Source organism: Heliangelus exortis, chromosome 21 (assembly GCF_036169615.1).
Source record: "Heliangelus exortis chromosome 21, bHelExo1.hap1, whole genome shotgun sequence".
NCBI classification, from domain to species: Eukaryota; Metazoa; Chordata; class Aves; order Apodiformes; family Trochilidae; genus Heliangelus; species Heliangelus exortis.
In genome coordinates, this window is record NC_092442.1 from 4,626,314 (window position 1) to 4,652,798 (window position 26,485).

At 54.0% G+C, this 26,485-nt stretch overlaps 1 protein-coding gene across 1 annotated transcript; it reads left to right on the forward strand.

The window, feature by feature from the left end:
- Positions 1 to 282: 282 nt before the first annotated feature.
- Positions 283 to 25,407, forward strand: SH2B2 (SH2B adaptor protein 2). Its single transcript, XM_071765039.1, has 10 exons — positions 283 to 372; positions 1,328 to 1,453; positions 10,444 to 11,331; positions 14,991 to 15,092; positions 18,324 to 18,415; positions 20,594 to 20,688; positions 21,172 to 21,354; positions 21,480 to 21,673; positions 22,324 to 22,495; positions 22,988 to 25,407. Exons 3-10 carry the CDS (start codon positions 10,471 to 10,473, stop codon positions 23,299 to 23,301), a joined length of 2,013 nt encoding a protein of 670 aa, XP_071621140.1. The 5' UTR covers positions 283 to 372; positions 1,328 to 1,453; positions 10,444 to 10,470; the 3' UTR covers positions 23,302 to 25,407.
- The last annotated feature ends 1,078 nt before the right edge of the window (positions 25,408 to 26,485 follow it).

The window sequence follows — 26,485 nt, forward strand, 5'->3', positions numbered from 1 at the left end:
GTCCTTCAGGGATTCGGGGAGCTCTCCGAGGCTTCGGGGAGCCTTGGGGGGATTTGGGGAGCCCTGAGAGATTTGGGGTGCTCTCTTGTACGCGCTGCCCCAGCCCGGGCAGTGGGGTGGGAGGGGATGGATGACCCCAGCCGACCACTCAGGGGACCCCGACCCGGTGGGTTGAGCCCAATTTGGGGCTGGGCCGGACCCGGAGGTGCGGAACGGGACCCCCGGTGGGGCCGGGCGGGGCCCTTTAAGGCAGCGGGCGGTGGGAGGGGCGGAGGCGGTGTTGCCGGGCGGTGCGGGGGGCGGCCGGGCAGTGCCGGCCCCCCGAGCCCAACCGAACCGAGCTGCGCCGGGGGCAGCGAGCAGCGGGGCCGGGTGAGCGCATCCCTCCGGTACCGGGGGGGCGGCCGCGTTCGGTGGCGGGGGAGGAAGGGGGGGGGAGGGAGGTCCCTTGTTTTCCTGGTTATTCCCCCCCTTCTACCGTTTAGGAGCGGAACCCCCTCCCCAAGGCTGGGGGGAGGGTCCCCGCTTGCAACGGGACCGAGGAGCTTCCCCCCTCTCCCCATCCCCCGCCGCCCCGGGGAGGGTCGGGAGGAGCCGGGGGAGCCACCCCCTCCCCAAGCCGCCGTGCTTGGGGCTCCGCACAGGAGGGCCGGGGGCTGCCGATGCCTCCCCCCCCCCTTCCATCCCCCGGCTGGTTCCCTCCCCCTCCCGGTGAGCATCGCCGCCCCGGGCCCCGGGATGGGGGGGGGAACGACGGGGGCGGTGCTGGGGCCGCCCCGGGGCAGTCACGGCTCCGGGGGCAGCTGCTGGGAGGTGGAGGGGAGGGGGGCTCACCGGCTCTCGGCTGGATCCTGGGGATGGGGGATGCTCCGGAGGGGGACACGAGCAGCGCGCAGGATCCCTCATGGATGCTCTTTATTTTATTTTCTTTTAGAAAAATATTTTTTTAAGCATTATTGTTTGCCGGGGCTGTGCAAGGGGGCTGCAGGGCCTCCCTCCCCCCTTCGTGCTCCCAACCCCCCCTCCTTCCACCAGCCGGGTTCTGCAAAAGAGCAGAGCAGCACCGGGGCAGCCGCTGCCCAAAATTCCCGGGGGGACTTCGGGGACACCCGTGGGGCAACTGCAGGTCCTGAACTTCCACCAGTGCTGCCTCCTGTGAAGGCCTTTGGGAAGCAGAGGGACCTTCTCCGGGGCCTTTCTGCTTCGTCCTTCTCTCTGCTGCTGCTGAGATCCATCAGAACCAGGGCTCAAGGATGCAGTGTGCCTTAAGGAGATGCTCTGGGTTCAATTGTGCCATGGCTTGACCGTGTACAACTTTGCCTTCCAGGCCCCTTTGAGGCAATCTGGTCCTTCATTCCAGTAGAGAAACTCATCATTTGAAGTTATGTGCTTGACCTGGAAGAACCACGTTGCTGGCACCTTGGGGACCCTGTGAGCTGGAACGGGAGAAGAGGTAAAACTGCCCTGCCCCAAATCCCTGGGATTTGGACCTGCTGCTGCTTTGGTGGATGACTCAAACTTCCCTTCCATCATTTTTAGTTTGGTTTGTTGGGAGAGGGTTGGAAAAGGACCATAGTTGCAATGTTGGGCATCTGGGGCTGTGCTTCTCAATAGGGACCATGCTCCTAAACCTCCCAGGCTCCTCCAAAATGTTCAGCCCTTTGGGGCCCTTGGCCATCGTGGTTGCACAGAGAGGTGGTTGTGTGTTGCCAGGAGATGTGCTTAGATGGGATGGTGAGTGCACTTGGACCTCCCCTCTTGTGTTCCTCAGCGATGCTTCAGAGTCTGCTTGTTGCTGTAGTGCTGCAGTGAGGCCCTGAGTGGCCACTGAATCATCTCTTTTTCAAAAAAAGTTGCATAATTCATGCAGAGATGGTCCAGCCTGTGTTTGAGAAGGGTGTGGGCTTGCCTGCTGCTGTTTGGTGTCACTCCTAAGCTGACCATTGTTCAACTTGACAGCAATGGAATAAGTCAGTCCTGGGGGCCACAGGATGGAGCTTCCTCTGTCCTGTTCAGGGCAAGGCTTTGGGTTTCAACTTGCCCCTTTCCTGGAGGTATTTAGAGGTGTAGGTGTGGTGTTTAGGGACATGGTTTAGTAGCAGACTTGGCAGTGCTAGGTAAATGGTTGGGCTTGATGGTCTTAAAGGGCTTTTCCAACCAAAGTGCCTCTGTGATTTGATGGTTCCCCTTGGTTGGTTCAGGGTTGCTTGCTGCAGAGTTACCTCTTCTGGCTGCTACTTTTGACCACCAGGTCTGTCCCCTCCTCTCCTAGGCTGGTGGGAGCACATCTTATGCACCCTCATGGCAGGATGATCTTCTCCAACCTCCTCATGTCATTCCTCCTTAAGGCTAAATCACCCATCCCTTCAAGATGAGGATGTTGCTGGCTAATGCCCTTCCCCTTCCTCCTCTTCCTCTTCCCCAGGGCAGACAGAGAAACCCCATGATGGTTGCACATCTGCTGCTCTTGCTGAATCAGGCTGCCTGAGGTACACCAGGGCAGTGCTGCCCTCCCTTCCCTGCTCTTCTCCATCCCCAGGGCCAGCAGAGCCTCTCCTGGCAGCATTCCCATCCCAGCCTGGATGCCCTCACTTGCCCTCAGATGGTGTCCCTGCCTGGGGATGCCAGTGAGGTGATGGGATAAGGGTTGGAGACTTGTGCCTGGCTCAGTATTCTGCTTCCTCCTCTGAGCAAAAAAGCTGGAAAAGGGAAACTGAGGCTGCAGTGAGCTCCTGGCATGCTCTCCCAGCTCCCAGGAACTGCAGGTTGGAATCCCTGCCTGGCTTCAAGAGGAGGAGGAATCACAGAATCATAGAATTGGCTGGGTTGGAAGGGACCTCAGAGCTCATCCAGTCCAACCCTTGATCCACTCCCCCCGTGGTTCCCAGCCCATGGCACTGAGTGCCACATCCAGGCTCTTTTGAAATATCTCCAGGGGTGGAGAATCCACCCCTTCCCTGGGCAGCCCATTCCAATCACCCTCTCAGTAAAGAAATTCTTTCTAATGTCCAACCTAAACCCTCCTCAGAGTTATCCCTAAAGGAAAAAAACCCAAAGCCCTGCATCCCAGACTTGCTGTTTGATAAAGGGAAACCTGAAGGGCTTGGAGAGTCTGCTTGGTGGGGCAGCACCTCAGCTGCTGACTGCAGGGTCCATGTTTGGGGGAGACTCAGCTGTGTCCCTCAGTGTCTGCAGATGCTCACCCTGCATCAGAGAGGAGGGACTGGGAGATGTGTGTCCATTCCAGGGTCTCATCAGGAGGACAGGAGAAGGTTTGTGCCCCTGCTGCACCCAGCAAGCAGCATTTGGCACCCAAAACCCCAGGGCAGAGAGGGGCTGGGAAGGAGGGCTGGTGGAGAAGTTGGACACAGACCATAGATCCCTCCTGTAGGGTTGTGGCCACCATGCTGGGTAGGAAGCACTGCCTGCCCAGGAGCTCCCCTGCACAGCAAAGGGGAAAAGAGATATTTGAGGTTGAATCTGCAGCCATAATGGGGTGTTTTGGCATCATCTAGTTTTTTGGGGGGAGGAAATATAGTGTGTGTGTGTGGGAGATGTTTTAAAGCCCACTGGAATTTTTATGAGGTGTTTTGCTTAATATACCACTTAAGCAATTAGCAATGATTGTAGCAGTCCTGGGGAAGGCACTGGGTAGAATTGAATTTCCCCAGCTCAGATACCATTAGGCTGCAGTTTGGTGCTGGTTGCAGGTGGGTATGAGGCAGCAGTGATGTGTGTGGGGGGAGTTAAGAGCTGCAGAGGAAAAAAAAAAAAAAAAACTAAAATAAAATCTCCTACAGACCTAGGTAACTTTAGCCCATGTTTGTTCCCTGCCATTACTGAAAAACCATTCTGGGGGGGGTTTCTCTGATGAAGGGGATGCCCAGCCAGGCTGGAGGCACAGCCATGGTTGTGCTGGACCACAACTTTGCATCCTGCACCCCTGACCTCCCCAAACCCACCCAGGAGCCCCTTCATGCCAGAGCCATCTGGCAGGGCTGGGTGATTCTCTTTCAAAGAGTTTGCCCTCCTTTTGGGAACAGCCCTCAGGTTGGCTTTTCCTTTAAATCCCGGGCGTTTTGGGATTCCACATCCAATCCAGGGGTGATGGGAGAGCAGCCAAAGCTCCCGTTATTTGGGATGTCTGCATCAGGGAGGGGTTTGCCCTGAGGGAGCAGGTCAGTGGTTAATATATAACATGTGTGCATGACACTGTGCACCCTGCTGCTGCCTGGCACCCCAAGGGGTGGGGATCTGGCCTGGAGGTGGATGTGCAAATGGTTTTTCAAGGAGAGGAAGCCAAGAGGAGGAGGAGGAGGAGGAGGAGAAGGAGGGTTTTGCTGTGGGCTGAGGGGCGGAAGGAAATGTAGGCTTAGCCAGGGAAATGTGAGATTGCTTGGTTGGGGACAGGGCTTCGGCTGCTCCTCCTGGGAGGCTCTGCTATTGTGGTGGTTAAAAATAGACTTTGGACTGGTGGATTTTCTGTGGGAAGCTCCCTGGCTGGAGACAGGCAGGTGAGGTGACACCCTGGTGAGAGGGAAGGGACAGCAGCCTCTCATGTCCTCTACCAAAAGCTCTTTTTTATTATTATTATTATTAGTTTTTTTTTTAATTTTATTTGGGGGTTAGGGGGCATCCAGGAGGTGTCTTTGTTCCATTTTCAGACACATCCTTCACTCCAAGCTCCCAGCTGCATGCGTGATGCCCAGCTGAAGCCATGCTTTGCACAGCATCACTGCAGTGTCACCTCCCACAGGTGACATTGTCACCCCAGGGGTAACACACCTGCACACCCACATCAGCAGCAGGCAGAGTGGTTTGGGTGATGCTCCAGCCCTGCACGTGGGGCTGCCTGGGAGCTGGATGGAATTACTCAGGGAAGAGATTATCTAAGATCCAAAGGATCTTGTCTGTTAACTTGTCTCTGTTTTCCAGCAGCTGTCAGCATGGGAGGGAAAATGTACCCTGGGGAGGTTTTTTTTTTCCCCTGTGTAATTGGCACTGGTGAGGCCACACCTTGAATCCTGAGATCAGTTTTGGGCCCCTCCTAACAAGAAGGACATTGAGGGGCTGGAGGGTATCCAGGGAAGGGCAGTGGAGTTGGGAAAGGGTCTGGAGCACAAGGAGAAGGGTCTGGAGAACTTATGAGGAATGGCTGAGGGAGATGGGGGTGTTCAGCATGGAGAAAATGAGGCTGAGGGGAGAGCTTCTCCCTCTCCATCACTCCCTGGAAGGAGGCTGGAGCTGGGGGGGTTTGGTCTCTTCTACCCAGTAACAAATGGTAGAAAAAGAGGAAAATGGTCTCAAGTTGTGCCAGGGGAAGTTCATATTGGAGACTGGGAATAATTCCTTCAAGGAAGGGGCTGTCAGACCCTGGCTCAGGCTGCCCAGGTCAGTGGCGGGGTCCCCATAAGACTGGTTTATTTGTGGGTGCATCTGTTCTGTGGGGTTGGCACTCAGAGCTGGGGGGATGCTGTCATCTGTGCAAGAGGGGGGGAAAAAAAGGTCATTTTGAACCCTGAAACCTTGCCCTGGAAAATGGCCATCCAGCACTGCTGGGTGCTTTGGGGGCATCTGTTTTGAGAGCTGCTGCAGCTGGAGGGTTCCCTCATTGGGCAGCAGAAAAAGACCCAAGAAGCCTTTTCATTTCTGGGCTCCAGGTGACAGGAGGACGCTGTGGGGTCCTGTCTGGGCAGAGAGTCAGAGTGTGCATTTAATGGTGGGGCTTGGTTCAAAGAAAGTGGTTTGACCATAAAATTTGAGGCTAAAATGCTGTTCAATTAATATTTCAGTGGGCTGGACAGTAAATGAGAGGAACAAGATGGTTTCCATTCTACCTGATTGAGACAGCCTGTCTGATTTGAGATCCATAGGGTATAGGGAGTGGAGCAAAGAAGAACACAGAGAGCATCAACTTCTCCTACCCTGGGGCTGTGTGGGGATGGGAAGTGGCTCTGGAGGGATGTGTAATGCACATGGGCAGATAACTTCTGCTTTTCTTGCCCCATGGCTTCCTCTTCTTAAGCTCAGCTTCTGGGGCTGGTTAAAGCTCTGATGGGTCTTGAGGGCTGGGAAGGATCCTTGAGGAGGTGGCAAAGGAAACCTCTGGGAGGAGGACACTTGGTCTTGACATGTTTCAGGTGTCTCTGGTGGAAGGGGTGGATGGCAGCTCCAGGGCTGGTGTGTCCCCATCCCTTTGGGTTTGCCCAGCAAGATCATAGAATCCCAGAATTATGTTGGTTGGAAAAGATCAAGTCCAACCATTAACCCAGCCCTGCCAAGCCCACCACTAAACCCTGTCCCTCAGCACCATCTCTAGATGATTTACTTGCTTCTCTTCTGCCTTCAGCTCTGTGCCCCACATCCCCAAGGCAGATCCCATCCCAGTTTTAGCTTTTTTTCCCAGCTGCAGTGTCTTGCCAGCTGCCAGAGGACCTGCATTCCTGCCAGGGGACCTTCCTGCCTGCCAGGAGCATCACCTCTCAGCCTGCTGCTGCCTGGGGGGGGGCTGGGTTGGTGCTGAGGAGGTATCACCTTGCTTTCCATCCTGCTCGTGACTCGGGGATCTCCTCTGGCCCCGCAGGCTGAGCTCAGCTGCTTTTCAGGGGGAGCAGGTGCTGGGTTTCCTCATGCCCTTCCCTCGGGATCACCAGCCAGGGCTTTGAGTGGCATCGATCTTGCTGGAAGGGGACAGCCAGGACCAAGCTGGGGACCTTCCCCACCAGCCAGGGCTTCCCTGCACCCCTCTCCATCCCAGATCTTCCTCTCCTGCCCTTCCCTGCTCCCTACCAGGCACATGCTTGACCCCAGGAGCTCTCCCGTGCAGGCAGGGATAGGGGGGGATGCAGGCAGGGATAGGGGGGGGATGCAGGCAGGGATAGGGGGGGGATGCAGGCAGGGATAGGGGGGGGATGCAGGCAGGGATGGGGGGGGGGATGCAGGCAGGGATGTGGGGGAGATGCAGGCAGGGATAGGGGGGGATGCAGGCAGGGATAGGGGGGGGATGCAGGCAGGGATAGGGGGGGGATGCAGGCAGGGATAGGGGGGGGATGCAGGCAGGGATAGGGGGGGATGCAGGCAGGGATAGGGGGGGATGCAGGCAGGGATAGGGGGGGGATGCAGGCAGGGATAGGGGGGGGATGCAGGCAGGGATAGGGGGGGGATGCAGGCAGGGATAGGGGGGGATGCAGGCAGGGATAGGGGGGGATGCAGGCAGGGATAGGGGGTGCAGGCAGTGATGGGGAGGGGGATGCAGGCAGGGATAGGGGGGGGATGCAGGGATGGAGGTGTGCAGGCAGGGCAGTATTTTTTTTCCCATTGAATTTGGGATCGCTCTGGGCCAGCCTGGCTGCGCTGCCCCCTGCGGAAGGGAACCAGCTCTTTATTAGGGTTGTTTCCTTAAATAAAGCCGCGGGAGCGGGTGCTGGGCTGGCTGTTCCGGCTGTCCCGTGACCGGGTTGGGGTTATTAACACCTCGTTATGTGCTGGTTCCTCCCCATGCCCTCTGGTTCAGCAAGTTCGGGTGGCTTTGTCCTTTGTCATTTACTCCCAGACTCCTGCTTCACTGGAGAAAATTTTTTTTTTTTTTTTTTTTTTTTTTTTTTTTTTTAAATCCATGGTGTCTTGCACAGTTTAAATTTCATTTCTTCTTGAAGACTCTCAGATGTCTCTACTGGTGTGTGCCACACGTGTCCCCACACCGGGGTGGCAGCTTTGCTGGGAGAGGCTGTCAGAGCATCCCTGATGGTGCCTGCCTCTTGGCTGAGATTGCAGCCTGGGTTTCCACTTGGCTGATTCCCAGAAATTCTGGTTGGTTTGTTTTGGTTTTTTTTTTTTTCCCTCCCTTCTTAAACCTTGGCTCACTGTCCTGGGTGACGGTGGCAGCAGGGGACAGCCCTGCCCTGGGAGGTGCCTGGGGACTCCTGGGGGGGTTGGTTTGAGCCCATCACCAGCCTGATGGCTTGGTTGCCACTCAACAAACCTCGTTGTCTACATCCATGCATCTGTCCCCTGGTGTAATCAGGGACCTGAGACTGTGTCCCCTGAGCCAGTTCTGGAGGCAGCAGATAACACCTCCAGAGGGATCTGTCTGCTTCAAGAGGTACCCAGGAGCATACTGCAACCCTGGGTAAGATGGGCTGGAAGCAGATGGCCCTTGCTTTCCAAAAAAATAAAAAAGTAGTGGCAGACTTGCTGCTTATTTTCATCTCAAGCTTATTTTCATCTCTCCTTCCACCTCTCTGCCTGAGGATGCTGTCTGTGGCACGTGAAGTTATTTCAAGAAGTGGGGCAGGGCTGTTGGAGGGAAGCAGAGGCACCGAGATGAAAGGTAAATCTACAGAGCCAATTTGGAGCCTGTTTCCCACAGAAATCAGGTGAATAGGTGGGTGCTGGGGTGGCAATAGCTCTGTGGTCCCAGGGAGCTCCCCCAAACCTTCCCCCCATTACTCCCAGCCACCACCCTGAGGTCCCACCCAGGGGCTCCCAGACCTGGAGATGTGGCACAGGGTTAATAATCCCCCCTCTGCCTCCTCAGCCCTGCCAGCTGTCTCTCCTCTAGGCTTCATTTTTATAAATTGGCCTTTTAAAGTCTTGTCATCCCCTTGCAGATGAAAGGAAGATGCTGTGAATCCTCCACGTGCGTGTCTCCAGCCTGGCTGCAGTGCCTGGGTGATGAGGCTTTTTGTTTGGGGTGTTATCTTTTCTGAAGTGCCTTTTTTTCTTCTTCTAGTTCTTCTTTTGTCTTTCTTTCTTCTTTAATCTCTCAGAGTCTATTGCATCTTGGCTTGCCACCCTTTGGGTTTGGGCAGGTCCTGCTCTCTAGCACTGCTCCCCCCTGGAGAGATGGATGGGGAAGGAGAAATCATCTCCCCCCATCCTTGGTGGGGAGAAACAACACCAGCAAATCCCTGGAGCTCATTGCCTGGGACAGAAATAAGCTGCTCCCTTCTGACAGATGCAATTAAACCCACCACTGTGGGGCTTTCTTTCTCTGCTCTTTTCCCTTTGGACTCCTTCCCTGGCTCTCACCATGCCTGCTGATCAGCAGGGAATCATCTCCCTTTTCTCCCCAAGCCCAGATACTCCTGGCTGGTTGCTTGGTGTTGGGGCAGCTCCTGGGGAGTTGGGGTGTGTGGAGCTGGGACTGTGAATTTTAAAGCTGAAGGAAGGGCAGGAGCTGCTGCTGCAAGCTGAGCCTCTAAATTCTCTGCTTGGTGATGGATGGATAAATGGTAATTGCATTTGCTGGGTGGGTAACAAACAGCTTTGCATTTTCTGCTGCTTCCCTGCTTTCTCTTGGGGAAATTCAGACACTGTTCCTAAACTGCAGGGATGGGTTTTTTCCCTGTGATCCCTGAGAGCAGGACCCACTCCTCTCTCAAGGCAAGGCCTGTGATGCCAGGGAGAGCCTCAGCAGGGGTGTCTGCAGGGGCTGGAGCTCTGCCAAGGACTGGTGAGAGCAGTATGGGACATGAGGGGCAGCATCTGAGCATCCCAAATGCCCAGCAGCATCACTTTCCCAAATATGCCACCCACATAGGAGAATATGGAACAGAGACCCTGCTGAATGGAAAGCTGTTGGGGACATGTCCTGCTGGAGATGTGACCAGGCTTGGCCATGGCAGGGGGACACCAGAGCAGTGTCTGCCTGGCTGTGGAGGGTCTGGGTGATAAATCCTGGGAATTGAGTGGCTTTGGCAGAGCTCTGGGCTCATCTTTGCCACCCAAACCAACAGGATCCGTGTGTCTTAAAAAAAAAAACAACAAAACAAAACACACACAAAAAAAAACCAACAACCCAAAACTGAGCAAACCCAAAAATCCCAAAAACATAAAATTGCAAAGAATCAGGGCAGAACGAGGGATGGAGAAGGACCAGCTGCTGTCCTGGGCCCCCCAGTGCTCTCATACCGTGGGGGGGAGCAGGTGGGGACACGTGGGCCAGAGAAATCCCCAAGGGGAATCCTCCTGGGCTCCTCCAGTTGGGGACTCCTTAGTGGTTTTATGAGAAATCAATAATGCTGTTGCGGGGTTGTAATTGTAAAATAAGTACAATTTATGGCTGCTGCCAGGGCCAAGGTTTGTTTTTTTTCTTTTTTTTTTTTTTTTTTCACAAGGTTTGTTTTTTTCTATTTTTTTTTTTCCAGGTGGAGGGAAAATGGCACAAAACCTCTTCCCCACAGCATGTCCCTTCTCACTGGGGCCACAACCTGCTTCTACATCCCTGGCAGTGTCCAGGTTGGATGGGGCTTGGAGCACCCTGGGCTGGTGGGAGGTGTCCCTGCCCATGGCAGAGGGGTTGGACCTTGATGATCTTTAAGGTCCCTTCCAACCCAAACCATTCCAGGATTCTCTGGTGATCCTCACCCATGGAGGGCCTGGCTGTGCAGGGTGGTATCTCTGGTGGTGTCCAAGGCTCACAGTGTCCCCTTGTCCCCTCAGCCCTCCGGCAGGTGGAATGGGGCAGCCATGAACGGCGATGCCCTGTGCCAGGAGCCCTCCTCCCCGCTCCCCGACTGGAGGGAGTTCTGTGAGCTGCACGCCCAGGCGGCCGCTGTCGACTTCGCCCAAAAGTTCTGCCAATTCCTGAAGGAAAACCCCCGCTACGACACCCCCGGGGCAGAGACTTCCTTTTCCCACCATTTCGCCGCCAACTTCTTGGATATCTTCAGCCTGGAGGTCAGCAGGGTTTTCGTCTCCGACTCCCCCACCAAGTACAACATCGTCCCCTTCGTGGGCTTGCAGAACTGCCACGTCCCTTACGGGCGGGAGGTCACCCCGAGGAAGGAGGAGACTTCCACGGAATCCTTGGATAGCATGGACGCCCCGTTGGGTGCCGGGCGGTACCTGAGCCCGGTGCAGCAGGTCCAGGCCCGTAAAGTCTCTTCCTACGGCCAATCCCGCAGCTCGGAGGACGTCTCCATCCACGCTGCCACCAAACCCAAGTTCAAGAAAGGTTTTTCCTTGAGGAACATGAGTTTGTGCGTGGTGGATGGCATGAAGGAGATGTGGCACCGCAAAGCCTCCCCGGAACCGGGAACCGAAGCCGCCCCGGCTGGCCGGAGAGCTGAGAGGGACCCGTGGCCAGCTGGGAGCAAAGAGCCCGGTGACCCCCGGGAGAAATGGACCCACAAGCTACGTCTGTCCAAGGTGCCCTCCTCCAAGGTGGAGCTGGTGGACATCCAGAGGGAGGGGACCCTGCGTTACATGGTGGCCGATGACACGAACTGTGTGGGGAGCTCCCAGTGGCAGAAGTGCCGCCTCCTGCTCAGGAAAGCTGTGAAGGTGGAAGGGGAGAGGTTCCTCCTGGAGTTTTATGTCCCTCCCAAGGTAAATCCTGGTTTTTTCCAGCTGTTGTTTTACTCAGCAGCTGGAGAAAGAGGTTGGGTTTTGTCTGAGGTTTTTTTTCTGATTTTCTGCTGATGAGCTGGGAGGTTCCTCCTGGAGTCTTATGACCCTCCAAAGGTAAATCCTGGCTTTTTGTTGCTGTTGGTTTACTCAGCAGCTGGAGAAGGAGGTTGGGTTTTGTTTGAAGTTTTATTTTTACTGATTTTCTGCTTATGAGCTGGGGGGTTCCTCCTGGAGTTTTACATCCCTTCAAAGGTAAATCCTGTCTTTTTCCAGCTGTTGGTTTACTCAGCAGCTGGAGAAAGAGGTTGGGTTTTGTTTGGGGTTTTTTTTCTGATTTTCTGCTGATGAGCTGGGGGGTTCCTCCTGGAGTCTTATGACCCTCCAAAGGTAAATCCTGGCTTTTTGTTGCTGTTGGTTTACTCAGCAGCTGGAGAAAGAGGTTGGGTTTTGTCTGAGGTTTTTTTTCTGATTTTCTGCTGATGAGCTTGGAGGTTCCTCCTGGAGTCTTATGACCCTCCAAAGGTAAATCCTGGCTTTTTGTTGCTGTTGGTTTGCTCAGCAGCTGGAGAAGGAGGTTGGGTTTTGTTTGAAGTTTTATTTTTACTGATTTTCTGCTTATGAGCTGGGGGGTTCCTCCTGGAGTTTTACATCCCTTCAAAGGTAAATCCTGGCTTTTTCCAGCTGTTGGTTTACTCAGCAGCTGGAGAAGGAGGTTGGGCTTTGTTTGAGGGGGTTTTTTTGATGATTTTCTGCTGCTGAGCTGGGGGGTTCCTCCTGGAGTTTTACGTCCCTCCAAAGGTAAATCCTGGCTTTTCATTGCTGTTGGTTTACTCAGCAGCTGGAGAAAGAAGTTGGGCTTTGTTTGAAGTTTTATTTTTTCTGATTTTCTGCTGCTGAGCTGGGAGGTTCCTTCATGGAGTTTTATGTCCCTCCAAAGGTAAATCCTGGCTTTTCATTGCTGTTGTTCCACTCAGCAGCTGGAGAAGGAGGTTGGGCTTTGTTTGAGGGTTTTGGGGTTTTTTTCTGATTTCTGCTGCTGAGCTGGGAGGAAATCCAGCTCTGGTCTACAGTGGGGTTTGGTGCTGAGCTGCAAACAGAGGAGGCAGCGTGGGTGAAACCCATCCAACCTGCAAGCCCCAACCCCAGGTATGGCCCCTCCTTCCCCAAAGCCTCTGGGAAGGATGCTGAAGCCTCTCCCTGGTCCTTTGGTTTCCAAATATATCAATCCTGGTGGTAATGCTCCTTCCCCCATCAAGATGTGGGGTGTCCAGGCTATCCAGAGGGTTTTTTTCTCTTCCTGAGTTATTGCAGAGATGTGCTGGACCAGTGGCTCAGGCAACAGCAGTAGGGCTGGGATTGCTGCCTGGACTTGGTGCTTTAGGTCCACTTTCTGAAAGCTTTTTTTTTTTCTTTTTCCTTATAAAAAAACCTTAAAATTCCCATTCATTTGGAATAATTTTGTATGTGCAAGGCTACCCTCAGTGGGGGGAGAGGACAGAAAGTGCTGGTTTAACCCTCTGGGGAAGCAGCTCCCTTACCATGGATGGGTTTTGCAACTCTCCCTGACAATCCCAGCTACTTCCCCTCCTCAGTAGAGAAGCACTGATTATTAATTATTATGATTATTATTATTACCACCAATATCACTTTTTCCTTGCCTGAATCTTTTCTTCTGTAGTTTCAATGAAAGCTTCAAACCCAGGACCTGGCTGTCCTTGCAGCCTGTCCTTGGTGTGTCCCCCCTCCTCTTTTCACAGCCACCCTCCCACGTGCAATGCAGGGAAATGCTGTCCCTGCTTTCCTGAGGGAAGGGCTGAGCAGTGGAGCCATTTGCCAAAGAAATGTGGCTTAGGAGACCTTCAGTCTCCTTGCTTGGGACCACCTTGGCTCCTGGGCTGAGCAAAGGGATGAGTTGTGCTACCAAACCCTCCTGTCTGGCTGTGCCTGGTCTGTGCCATGCATCCTGCTCCTCCAAAAAGAACAGGGAAAATAGTAAGTTGTTCCCTAAGGAACAAGCTCTGGGTGCTGGTAATGAAATTTCAGGTTATTTAAATACCTAGAGAAGAAAAAAACCTCATTTATTTCATCTTCCAGGACTTTTCTGCTTGTGTTTTCAGTCTCCACTGGTGAAGCTGGGCCAACACGAGCCATCCTGTGGCTCTGGCTCTGTGGATCTCAGTGTGTTCCAAACCTCTGGTAACCCTTAGCTTGGGAGAGGGATGGATTTCTACACTATATATACTTGGACAGTAGGACAGTTTTTATTTTTAAACACCATTTTCTATTTTTCTGAGGCCAAAATCCAGCTGGGCACTGTTGGTTTGTCCATGTCCATGTCATTTGAGAGAGAGCTCATGGAGTTTTTTTTTGTTTTTTTTTTTAGTGTATCTTGATTTGCCTCTAAAAATCAATATTGAAATGATTTTATGGCAACTTTTACAAGCACTGTCAGCTCTCCTGTTATAATCACACCCTGCTTTGGTTTAAGCCTTTCTCCCCTCATCCCCTCTTCCTTTCCATCTGGCAAACGATTCAGCTGTAAAAGTGGCACCAGGCTGGCACAGCTGGATGAAAACAGCATTTTGCTTCAGCAGCCCAGGCATTTGTATTTGCCTCCAAAAAATGACATTCATGTCTTTTAAATTGTTGAAGGGCAGAGCCCTGCCAGAGAAGACCCTGCTTGGCTTCACCCGTGAATTAACACCGGATTTGCTTTCAAAGCAGCTGCCTCCTCCTTCCTGACCTTCCTCCCTGCAAATACCAAGAGGAAAACATCCTCCAGGGCAGGGCTGGTGGAAATTAAACCTCCTGATGGGGAAAAAGCAGTTCCTATTCTCTCTTTGATGTGTTTTCTCTTTATTTCTTTATTGCAACCCAGTGCTCATCACCAGCTTCATCCCACCCTGTGCACCTGAGGCACCAGGTGAAGGTTTTGGGGACTCAGTCCCATCTCTGCTTCCCACAGCCACCACGCTCCAAATCCGAGCAGCTCCACAGGCTCCTTGGGGGGGATTTGTTATAATTAAAACAAATATCTGGGGAATTTGTTGCTGAGCAGAGATTTCAAGTGGGAGGCAGCAGGTCCTGCCCCTGCATCAAGCCTCCAGCGGGTGCCGGAGCACCCTGGAGGAAATTAATTTTTCTTTCTTTTAATGTAATTAAAATTCCCTGCCTGGCTCAGGCTGCTGTGTTGGAGCTTCTCAGATGAAATGCTGCTCCTCAGCTGGATAAAGGGGTGTTCTGCACCCTCAGGGAGCACATCAGCATCAGGAGAGGGTTTGTAGGGGAGGGAAATGAGTGGTCCTGGCGGAGTGGGAGACTCAGCCTGTGCTGGAGCAAGGAAGAGGTTTGGCAGTGAAATGCTGCAATCTCCCTCTCTTCCACTGGGCCTCCCCTTCATTTAATTAAAAGTGCTTGGAGTTATCAGGCACATGAGGGAAATCAATGCTTGCTTTTTTTTTTTTTTTTTTTACCCCCCCTTTGTATTAACCGTGTGGGCTGAGCTGTGATCTTGCCCCTCGGAGAGCCCCCCCTGTGTTGTCCCCTGGGAGAGAATGATTCAATTGAGTGACTTTGCTTTTTTTTTAATTTATTGATTTCTTTTAATAATAATTTTAATTTCTTTTTTTTCCCCCTAGGCTTCCAAACCCAAGGTGAGCATCCCACTCTCAGCCATCATCGAGGTCCGTACCACCATGCCCCTGGAGATGCCTGACAAGGACAACACCTTTGTCCTGAAGGTGAGGGCAAGGTCATCCAACCCCTGCCATGGGAGTGCTCAGTCCCCAAGGGGACCATTGCTTTAGTTTTTGGAGCTGAGAGCACTGAGGCTCCCCCTGGGATCTCTGCCTCCCTTCCCAAATGATACAACCTCCACCTGATGCCCAGGTAGCTTGGGGATCAGGCTGTTTGCTTGGCTTTCACCGTGGGGTTTTGCTTCTCTGTGTCACCAGGAGATGGGTTAAATTAGTGTCCAGAGACAACCTGCAAGGGGAAACACTCTTTGGTGGGACTGGCTGTGGTTTTGGGGCTGCCACTGCCCCAGATCTGTGGCACGTGGTGGCCTTTTCCTTGACACAGGGTGATGGGAAGAGCCATGTGGGGCCACAGTCATGGCTGAATGAACCTGCTTCCAAGCTTAGAAAACTGGGAAAACAGAGGGAAAAAATCCAGCTTGGCTTTGTAAAAGCCCCCGTGCCTGGTGGGAAATTGCTCTCCACCAAACCCAGCTCCTTGTAAAGGTTCCACACCTTCTCCTGGCATCCTCCTCCAGGACATCTTCCTGCCCCAAGGACTTTTTGCTCTTCATCCTCAACCTCTGCTGCAGTCTGTGTCCAACACGGACATGGAAGTTAATTTGGTTGTTGTCTTTTCTGCTACAAAGACCAACCTCATGTGTCTTTTCTCCACCCCAAGGTCCTCCTCACTTTTCTTGCAGGCTCTGGAGCACAAAGCATTTGTGGTGCCATAGCCAGGAGTTCCTGGGAAGGATTGCTTCCCCTTTGGTTGCTTCTCCTTTCTTCTTCCTCTTCACCTAGCCCAACCCATCCACTTGCTTTTTTGTACCCTGGTGGCCCTGTTGATGCCTCCATGGCTTGTGGGCTGGTGTAACCCCTTGGTGCTTTTTGCAGAACTGCTCCAGAGTTGGGTTTCCCCAGCCCAGCCACCCCTGGCAACTGGTGTGAGCCCAGAACTCACCCATGCCCCTGAGCTGGAGCATTCTCAGCTTTGACAGCTTCATTTGAATTCTTGCCTTATCCCCCAACACACTTGGAATGTGGTGTCATCCATGAATTGATCAGGCAGCCTCCTTTGGCATTTGTCCTGGAGAGCAGCACCCGTGGGGAGAGTCTGGGATGGGAAGGAGCTTCGGAGCATTTCTCTCAGCTTTGACCATCAGCCATGGATAACCTGGTAACCAGCAACCACTGCTCATGGAATATGGCTCCTCAGCTGCTTGTCAGCATGTTTTCCAGATCTCACAAGCCTCATTGAACAGTGCCTTGCTCCCCTGCTTCTTGGAGTGTCCCATCAGTGTCTGAAGCATGGCTGAGGCCAAGGATGTGGCATCTCCCCATCCCTGGGGATGAGCAGATGGATTTGACAGGGTTTGGTGGTGGCAGATCCCTGCTCTGGGGGATTCAGCTCTGGATTGCTTCCTGTGGAGGGCTGGTTTCTCTGGAGGAGGGCTCTGGGCTTGTCCTCTTCCCCTCTTCTCAAGCTGGAATCTTCCTCCATCCCATTGCTGCCAGCCCTGCATCTGCTTCTACCATTTCTTTAATTACCTTGAAGACCAAACCCTGCTGCTCTGCAAACATCTGATATTTTTCAGATACCCCCCACCCAACTCTGCCCGGGGTGCTTGCCCTGCCCTGGGTTAATTGATTGCAATTGATCCTTTGAGTGACCCAAGGCAGCACCCAACCCATCTGCTGCTTCTCCCCTCCTGCCACCCCCCTCAGCCTCTGCCCTCCCCTCCCAGCTGTCACACAGAATGCTTTTCCCCTGTTCCTGACATCCTTTGGTATTTATTGCTCACTTTCTGCCCCAGCCCTCCTTGCTGGGACATCTTCCTGCCACCCATTTTTGCTGGATTCACCAAGGGGATGCAGCACCTCTGGGTGGTGGGGTATGGATTCGAGGGGTAAGAAAGGGAGCTGGGTGCTGGGGTTTCCCTGCTGCCTTCCCATGAGCAGAGCTGATGCTGGGCTTGATCCCAACCTTCACACTCAACTCTGCAGGTTATGATGGATGGAAGAGCCCTTGCCTCATTCAGTGAGAGGCCACATTGGAATATTTTCTGCCAAGTTGCCTTAAAATTAGCAGGCAGCCTCTCCCCACCACCCAATAAAACACCCAGTACATGCATTTATTTTTTTTTTTCCCCATTGCACAAGCAGGCAAAACACCCAAGCTCTGCACGTGCTTCCATTGCTCCTCATGAGAGCAGCCCTGGCTCCCACACCAGCTTCATGCAATGCCCTCAGAAAGCCAGAGAGACCCTTTTGCTCTGGTTCAACAAAATAAAGGGATGGGAAATCTTTGCTCCACCTCTGCCAGGGGCAGGATGGCCCAGGCATGGCCCCAGGAGAGCAGCTCAGGTCACTGCTGGGCCCCAAGCTCAGATGCTGGGCGCTGCTCCCTGCTTATTTTCAGGACAGGGATTCAGTTGTTTGTCATTGATTTAATTTGCTAGGAGGTTGCTCAGCTGGCAATGTGATACCCTCCCTGAGTCAGGGTTGCCTGGCCAGCTCAGTAACACGATGTCCAAGGGCTCCAGGAGGGAAACCTGCCAGAGGTACCATGCAGCATCACACAGGGTGACTCCCAAGTCCCCCAGCTCTGCTGCCCCAAAGCTGATCTGGGGCTTTTCTGGGTCCTCCTTGGCTCAGAGCTCCTTGGGAGTTGCAATTTTGGAAGCTCTTTTGCATCCTGGTTCTTATTTTTCATTTTTTTCCTATTAAAGTAGTTTTCTCTCCCACCCTGTTGCAGCCAGAAGCCTCGTGGCCCAGCAGGCAGAAAAGATGAGAGGAGAGGTTTTAAACTCCTGGGTTTCAGATTCTGGAAGGGGTTTGGGGTAGCAAGAGGGCAGCATGGATTTTCTGCTCTACCTGTGCAGTTTTGGGGGGACACTGAGGCACCCCAGAAGCGAGGTTCCCCCAATACCACCAGCCAGGTGTGGGTTTGCCAGAGAGGCTGTAAACACCTTGCTGACAATGGTGGGGTGGAGGGGAGGGGTCCTTCAAGCCCCAGCTTTGTTCAGGGGTCACCCTCAGACACTCCAAAGCATCTCTTGTGGGCCACCCCTGGGGATCTCTTTGCTGGGATGAGGGAGGACAATTTTCCTCCCTCCCCGTTCAACTGAGGTGTTAATAGCAGGGTTCTGGCAGGGTTGCAGGGTGTGCTTTGCCCTGGGGTGGGGGTTGGTAGGAGCCCAGCCATGGCCTGATGCTGTCCCACATTCCCTGCAGGTGGAGAATGGAGCTGAGTACATCCTGGAGACCATCGACTCCCTGCAGAAACACTCCTGGGTGGCTGATATCCAGGACTGCATCGACCCTGGGTAAGATTTCCTGGGGGGAAGGTGATGTGTGGGGGTCAGGCTCACCACCCAGCGTGGGTTATTTACCCCTGGTGCAATTTTTACTGCTTGGGTTGTTAGGGAAAGTCCCTCAGGCCCATCAGCAGAAGCCTGGGTGTCAGGGGTGCAGCCTTGCAGGGGGCTGGCTGCTCACATCTCCAGGTCACCCAGGAATGCAGCCCTCAACATGGGAAGCTCCTAACACCATCTGAAGCTTTTCTACTACATCTGAGCTCTTTTCTAGGCCTTTTCCCACTCCAGCATCCACGGAATATTTAAGATGCTGCTGGCTAAATCAATTTAGGTTTCCATCACCGTGGTATCAATGCTGTCACTGGAGTCACAGCTCTGCCAAAACTTCTGATCTCCTTTTTTCCATCAGCCAATGTGTTGCCTTATGCTGTTGGGAGGTTGTGTGCCCAGCACTGCTGCCCTTCAGCTGGCTCAGACAGCCCTGGCCCCAGACAGGCAGGATCAGCCCGAGTGCTTCTTGGCTTTGGGGAAACCCCAGCGCTGTCCTTGGCACCGTTTTGGAATGACAAGGTGTCCAAGCTTGCAGAGGTGAAAACCTTAAGCAAACCTTGTTCCAGCACAGGTTTGGAGAGGGTCCAGCTGCCTCCAGGCTGGTTTTGCCCCCCTCCTGCTGAATTCAGATTCAGATGCTGAATCTCACAGGGAGGATGCAGGGACTTTAGCTCTGCCCTCCTCCAGCTGCTTTTAAAAATACATCCAGCAAGAAGAAAGGCTGAGGCTGTGCTGCTGGTAGAGGTGAGGCTGGGAAACAGCCCTTTTTCCTCATGTTTTGGTGCTGTTTTCTCAGCCAGGGTCACCCACCCCCCTCTCCACCTCCAGCAGCTTCCCAGCCTTTTCTGTTTGCTTCGCACCCAGCGCGCTCCCGCTTTGGCCTCCGGACGTGACTGTAAAGCAAATAATAATGAACTCCAGAGCAAATACTAATGAGCTGTTTAATACACCGACACACACACACATGCTCACTGCCAAGAATGAATTTTCAATCAGCTCCTGATGCTTTTGCCAAGGGCTCCTCTGCTGGAGCTGCCGTGCCAGCACCCGTCAGGTTGGGTTCGGTTTTTTTTTTTTTTTCCATTCTGCCAAGCGCTGTTGGTTTGGGTTTCCTTCCTCCCTTCTTGTTTTTAACTGGCTGCAGCTGAATGATTCCCAGTGGCTGCTTCACTTGCTGGCCACTAAATAATTCAGGGCCTCCCTCGCCAGCCGTTACCACTAAAGCAGCCACTTCCTTGCTGCCTGTGCCCACGTGGCTGTGGTTAAGCAAGAGAAGCCGAGTGTCGCCGGCAGCACCAGGGTTGTGCCAGCAGCCTGGCTAAAAATAGGTTGTGGAGCAAGTGGGATTATTATCTAAGAAGGGTGTTGAAGTCCCCAGGCAGGGAATGAGGTGGTAGGGATGCTCCCCGTGGGGGCTGTGCCCCAATCCTTGCTCAGTTCCTGTTCGCTGTCTTGCTCTGGGTGTCCCTGTTGGGTTCTTTTGGTGTCTTCTGGGGATGGAATTCCTGTGGGTTGGTGATTCTGTTGTGGAATTTCCTCTCTGGAGTGGAAGTTCAAACTGGGAGATGAAGAAGAAATTCTTTGGGGTGTGGAGGTGGTGAGACCCTGACACAGGTTGCCCAGGGAAGCTGTGGCTGCTCCATCCCTGGCAGTGTTCCAGGCCAGGTTGGATGGGGCTTGGAGCAACCTGGGCTGGTGGGAAGTGGCAGAGGGTTGGAACTGGGTGATCTTTAAGGTCCCTCCAACCCAAACCAGTCTGGAATTCTATGAAATTGGTAGTGGGGGGGGGGGTGTCTGCGTGGGTGTCTTGCAAAGCAAATCACTGAAGGTCAAGGTAACAGGTTGCCATCCAAACCAACACAGCTGGAGCAAAAACCTGTAGTGTGACCCAGGCAGTGAGGGTTTAATACCCCACACACAGTTTTTTCACCCCCAAAAAGCCACTTTGTTTTCCAGCTGCTCTGCCTCTGGGTGCTGTGGGCGCTTCTGTCCCTCGGGGAGGAAGCATTGGGATGTGCTCCCAGATCCCAGCTGGAATTTCATTTGGCTGTGTCCCCCATGCAGAGGTGACCCTCACGCGTGTCTCTGCAGCGTGGTGGCCCACACGTGACTGCCTGCTCTGTGCTCTGCCCTCAGGGACAGTGGGGATGACATCGAGCTGGCATCCTGTGCACAGGGAGCCTGCCTGCCAGGCAGAGTGTCCTCCTGCAGCTGTGAGTTCCTGGCTGATGGTAAGGACCTGTCTTTGGGAAAAACACCCCTTGGGTGGCTGTGCATCTCCAGGTGCCAGCTCTGGGGTCTGGGAAGGGGCCAGATCCTGCCAGGGATGGATCCTGTAGGGATGGATCTTCCTCCGCCCATTTCTTCCTCTCCCTTGTCTTGTCCCTTGTACTGATGAAGACATCAGTATTGCTCCCATACATCCTGATGCATGCAGGAAACTGAGCCCCTGTCTGCAGATGCTGGGGGTCTCTGAGTCCCTGCAGTTTCCACCTGCACAGCTCCATTTTGTGTCCATTCCATCCATGGCCCTCTTCCCAGTTGGACCCAGTGCAGGCTGAAAGGGAGTTCCCTCAGCCATAACCTAGCCCTGAGATGTCTCTGTGAGCCAAGGATGCTCCAATATGGTTGCTTTCAGAGCAGGACAGCCCCCAGGACAGCCTTGTTTGGTGATGCCAAGCCACGAGCCCATCCCACTGCAAATTCCCTTCCAGATGTGCCCAGGCCACCAGACAGATGTCCCCTACCCGGCGCTCACAACCCCACCACAGCCACCACCATCCCTGCACCCCACGGCCGGGGCAGGGACTCCCTGGGGGAACTCCTCACCCACGTCCCACTGGAAAGCTTCCTGCAGACCCTGGAATCCTCCCCTGGCACAGGAGGACATCTCACAGGTAGCGGGATGCAGGATGTGGCCCCAGCACCTCGGTCCTGGGGGGCTGCACGGAGGGAGAGGAGGACGGGGTGGGAGACGGCGATGTCCGGGTGCTCCCTAAAAACCTTCTGTCCCTGTGGCCAGGGGAGGACAGCGAGGCAGAGGCAGAGATCAACCTCTCCAACTTCCCCTGGTTCCATGGGACTCTCTCCCGGATCAAGGCAGCTCAGTTGGTGCTTTTGGGGGGTGCCCGGAGCCACGGTTTGTTCGTCATCCGGCAGAGTGAAACGCGGCCAGGGGAGTACGTCCTGACCTTCAATTTCCAGGGGAAAGCAAAGGTGGGTGTCCTCTGCTTCTCCCTGAATATCAGTGCCAGAGCCCCAGCAGCTTGGTGTGGTGACCCCGAATGGGGCAGCTCTGCAGGAGCTGCAACTCAGCAGGGAATCCCTTGGGACCACCAAGAGCCCTCTGCACCCTGCTCAGCCCCACTGGCACTTTCCCAGCTGGATCAGTGCCTGCCACGTGACTGTAAGATTAAATCCTCTCAGGAGCCCAGGCTAGCCTAGTGCATCATCATCCCCTGCCCTCTTCTTGTCCTCTCCACGTGCATTTGATAGATGCACTATAAAAAAACAACCGTCTTGTAGTTTCCTGCTGGGTCCCTTTTCTACCAAAGAGCAACATGGAGGGGGTTGAGATGTAACTGCCTGGTCTTGTCACCAGTCCTGCCAGGAGTTGTTCAGCTGGGCTGGAGGCTTCCCCAGGTTGCCTGTGTTGCCAGCATGGGTGACACAGCCCTCAGCCACCCTTCTCTCTCTGCTTCTGCATGGGTGATCATCACCAGGAGGAAACTGGGGCTGCAGCAAGTGGGGTTGTGCAGGACGCATCCCGCACGGGAGACCCTCCAGGCCAGGCAGGGATAAAAATAACAACCCTGGGTTATCAGCAAACCTCTTTTGGCTCACCCACTGGTCCCCTGCCCCTGCAGCACCTCCGCCTGTCACTGAATGAGAGTGGGCAGTGCCACGTGCAGCACCTCTGGTTCCAGACCATCTTTGACATGCTGCGCCACTTCCACACTCATCCCATCCCCCTGGAATCGGGCGGAGCGGCTGACATCACCCTCCGGAGCTACGTGGTGGCCCAGAGCCCTCTGCCTGGTAAGAGCCAGGGCTGTTGGTGGCAGGGGAAGGGGTTAGAGCTGCATGAGGGACCCCCGGGGTTCATCGTTGGGCTGGGATCCTGCGTGGATCCGAAAGGGATGAGCCCTGGAGGTTGCCACATACACCCCCCTCCTCCCTAAAGCTGAGCATGTGGTTCTGGAGATGCCCTAAAGTGGGTGTTATCCCATTGGAGGGGTGTTGGGAGGACCATGTGGCAGTCAGGCAGTGCTGGGATGACCCATGTGTCCCTGGCCATGGGTGTCAGTCCCCTGGCTTGGGCAGAGGGGTCTGTGGGGTGCAGTGGGGCTCAGAGCATCTCTTGTTCTGCTGGGAGAGGGTGTGCAAGGAGGGCTGGGGAAGGACAGGGGTGAGAGGGTCAGCAAGGGGGAGGGTGAGTGTGGGAAGGTGCTAGTGAGGAAAAGGTGAGGGGAAGGGGAGGGGAGAGGAGAGGCAAAGAGTGGAGGGCTCAATCTCCTGTTTCCCTTGCAGACACCATCCCCCCACCACCCCTCCTGCCGCAGCCGCCGGGCTGCCGGGTCGACCTGCCACCCCCCCACTACTTCTGCAGCACAGCACCCGCTGGCCCTCCAGCCCCCCCACCCACTGAGGGGGTGGCCGTGGCCCCCAGTGTCACCGTCCCCGCTCCCTACCACCGTTTGGAGGGTGCCCTGGGCCCCCGGAACCGCAGCGACAGCACCGAGCGCCGGCCGGAGCCTCCCAGCACCAGTGCCGAGGATTACCACGAGGCTGACGGTGCCCGGAGCAGGACCCGGGCTGTGGAAAACCAATATTCCTTCTATTGAACCCCCCCCATGCCCAGGGGCTGGATGGCAAAGGGGAAAAAGGAGCATCCGTGCCCCTCCTCAGTGCTGCACCAGCCTCACCACCTCCTTCTGCCACCACCAGCAATCCAGCCGGGATGTCCGTGCTCCCTGCCGCTTCCAGGAGCTGTGTGAGTGGTGGGTGATGTCCTGTCTGGACCTGGCACTGACCCTTGAAGTCGGGGCAGCACTTGAGGGTTTGGGAGGCTGAAAGCCTCGGTGCCATTTCAGAGCTTGCAGCCTCTTCCCCTTCCTTCTGGACCAAGAGCCAAGTGCCAAGGTTGAGCCGGGTTCCCTGCATCTCCTCCAGGAGAGGTGGCCCTGCTGGGATGGCAGCACCAAGCTCCAAACCCAGGCATCTCAGCATATTTCCCTCTGGGATGAGAGCCCAGCATGGGCAGCATCCCTTCTGGTACCAGCATCCTGCAAACCAGCTGCCCAAGGGCTCTGGTGTTTCAGGATGCCCGTGGGAAGTGTCAGACCCCCAGGTGGAAGCTGTTCTTGCACACATGGATCTGGGCTCCTGAGGTGACTGGGAGGATTTATCCAGCCTGGCTTTCAGGCTCCCTCTGGGACACGTGCTTCCCATCCTCTGCCAGGAGAAGTTTTTAATTAATTGCATTCGAGGAAGATTTTTTTTTTTTTCCCTGCTCTCCTGCCATTTCTGTTCTTTTGTCCTTTCCCTGCTGTACCTCCAGGAGAAACCCTGGAGAACCTCTTTACTTCCTCCCTCTCTTCCTCAGTTTTTCAAATCTGAAGCTTTATGCAAGGCCATCAGCTCAGCCTTCTGCCTTCTCTCTACCACAGCCAGGCAATGTTTTCCACTTCTCAAGGCAAACCTTGAAAAAAAATGACAACAGCCCTGCTTTGCATCACTTGTTAGTGCTTCAGGATCTCTCAGGGGGGGTCAGACAGAGGCAGAAGGCTGCAGGTGCTCAAATGGGCTCCTGGGAATGAAAACAGTAGAAATCTTGGTAGATGCTATTGAAGGCTATTTTTTTTTTTTTTTTTTTTTTTTTTTTTTTTTGGTTGTTTCTTGGACAAACAGGCCCAGGAAGAGTGAAAGGGATGAGGAGATGGGAGAGCTGCCTCTGAACAGGCAGCTGAGACAGTAGCATGTCCTTCTTGGTTTGCCTCATGCAGCCTGTGTGCCCATCACTGGGACTCTTGGCTCCTCAAGTGGTGGCCAGGTTTGGGTGGCAGAGCTAGCAGAACCTGAGCAAGGTGGATTTGAAGCACCTGGATGGGTCTCCAGATAGAGAAGACCCAGCTGGAAGTTACCACTCAGTGCCAAGAGAGGTGTGAGCCAAGCCACAACCTAACTGAAACCCCTTGAATTAGCCTGGTGGGTGGGCTTGGACTGAGTCAGATTATTGATATTATTATTATTATTTTAGGTGCCTTCTTTCCTGAGCTAGCAAAGCATGTCCCCAGCTCTGGGGTCACTTGTCTCATCCCCCTCAGGAGGGCAGGGAAGTTGTCCCTGAGGCTCTTTGCCTGTTCCCATGGTGGGAGAGCAGCCTTGCTGGCTGATGGGTGGATCCCATTCCTCTGCCAAATGCCACCTTCTCCCAGATGTGGCCTTTCAGAGGGCAGCAAGGACCCTTTGCTCTGGGTGGGGTCTTTCTCCTTCCTCACCACAGCTAAAACCCAGCCCAGAGGAGCCTGTGCAGCAGGCAGAGATGTTCTTGGTTGATGGGTTTAATACAGACCCTGCTTCCTCTGTGCACATGGTGAGTGAGGAGGGACCTCAGGATGTGGCACAGACATTGCCACTCTTGTTTTCCACCAGTGTCCCAGTGGGACAGGTGGTTGAGGGTGGGAGCACTGCCTTACAGACCTTCAGAGTTTGGCTGATTGTTCACTTTCTGTGTCACAGAATAGGGAGAAGGAGGGGGAAGCAATGATCTGCAAGCAAAAATGTTAATTTGTAAATAGGGGAGAGTCTGGAAGAGTTTACTGTTCTGTAGAATAAATTAATTTTATTTAAAAAAAAAGAAAAAAAAAAGGGACTTGTTAAACAAATGGAAAACTCGAGTTCCAGTTTTAAAATAAAACCACTTGCAAAAAGGACAGCAATGAGCATGAGCTTGGAGCCTTGCTGGATTTGTTACATGAAAAAACAGACAGAGAAGGGAGGATGCTCTCATGTCACAGGTGTGTGGACCCCATTGTTGTCTCAAGGCAGCTGGGGCTGGGCTGAGGCCACCTTTGCCTGATGGAGTGCACTGGGGATGAAGGAGAGGGGTATTTTTGTTTTTTTTACTTCTGAGAAGAGGGAGGTGGAGATTGTGTCCAGGTTGGGCAGGGCAGGGTTTCCTCTCCTCCCAGTCTGTTCTTTCCTTTGCCTGGTTTGTTACTGTACAAACTGGAACACCTTCATCCCTGAAGCAGCACAAACAGAGAATTGGCAGCCCTGGGGAGCAAGGATGGAGCTCCCTGACCAAAGCATCTCCTAGCAGCAGGGAGCATCTTTCTAGCCTGCTCCCTTCTGCTGAGGTTCTCCTGGGAAAAACTGGTACGTCGTCCCAGACTGCAATGTCACAGCTAAGCAGTGTGACAGACACAGCTCACACATGGCTTTTGGGGAGGTGGAGGGAGCTGCTCAGCTCCATAATGAGGCCATGGTTGTGTCATGATCCAATCAGAAAAAAAAAAACCCATGCCCTCCCCAAAAGTCTCCAGAGCCTAGAAATTCATCCATCAGGAGCTGGGCAGCTGCAGGAGGTGACAGCCCCTCGGGATGGACTCCTTGGTTGCTTCTGCAAGGCAGGAGATGAAGGCTGTGTCTGTGGGACAGCTGCTCCTCCTGCCTGGCACTAAGCAGTTCACACCTCAGTGTATTAGCAAATTGACTAATTACGGCATTAGTCTTGCTGGAAAACCTGCTTTCCTTTTGTTTCACAGGGTTCCTGGGCGGGCAGGGGTAGGACTGAACATCCCTTTGCATCAAACACTGAGATTTAGTAGTGAGACAAGGAGAAAACAGCCTGGGTGTGTGGGCTGGGCTGGATTTCATGCTGAGGAGGGAGCAGGATTGGTCTGTGGGGTGCTGGCACTGAGCTGCAGCCTGGCAGATGTAGTGAAGAGAGCAAAAATGTGAAGGGGTTTCAGGCTCCTACATTTCAGAGGGGTGAGGGAGCTGCCCACGGCTGCTCCTGCCTGC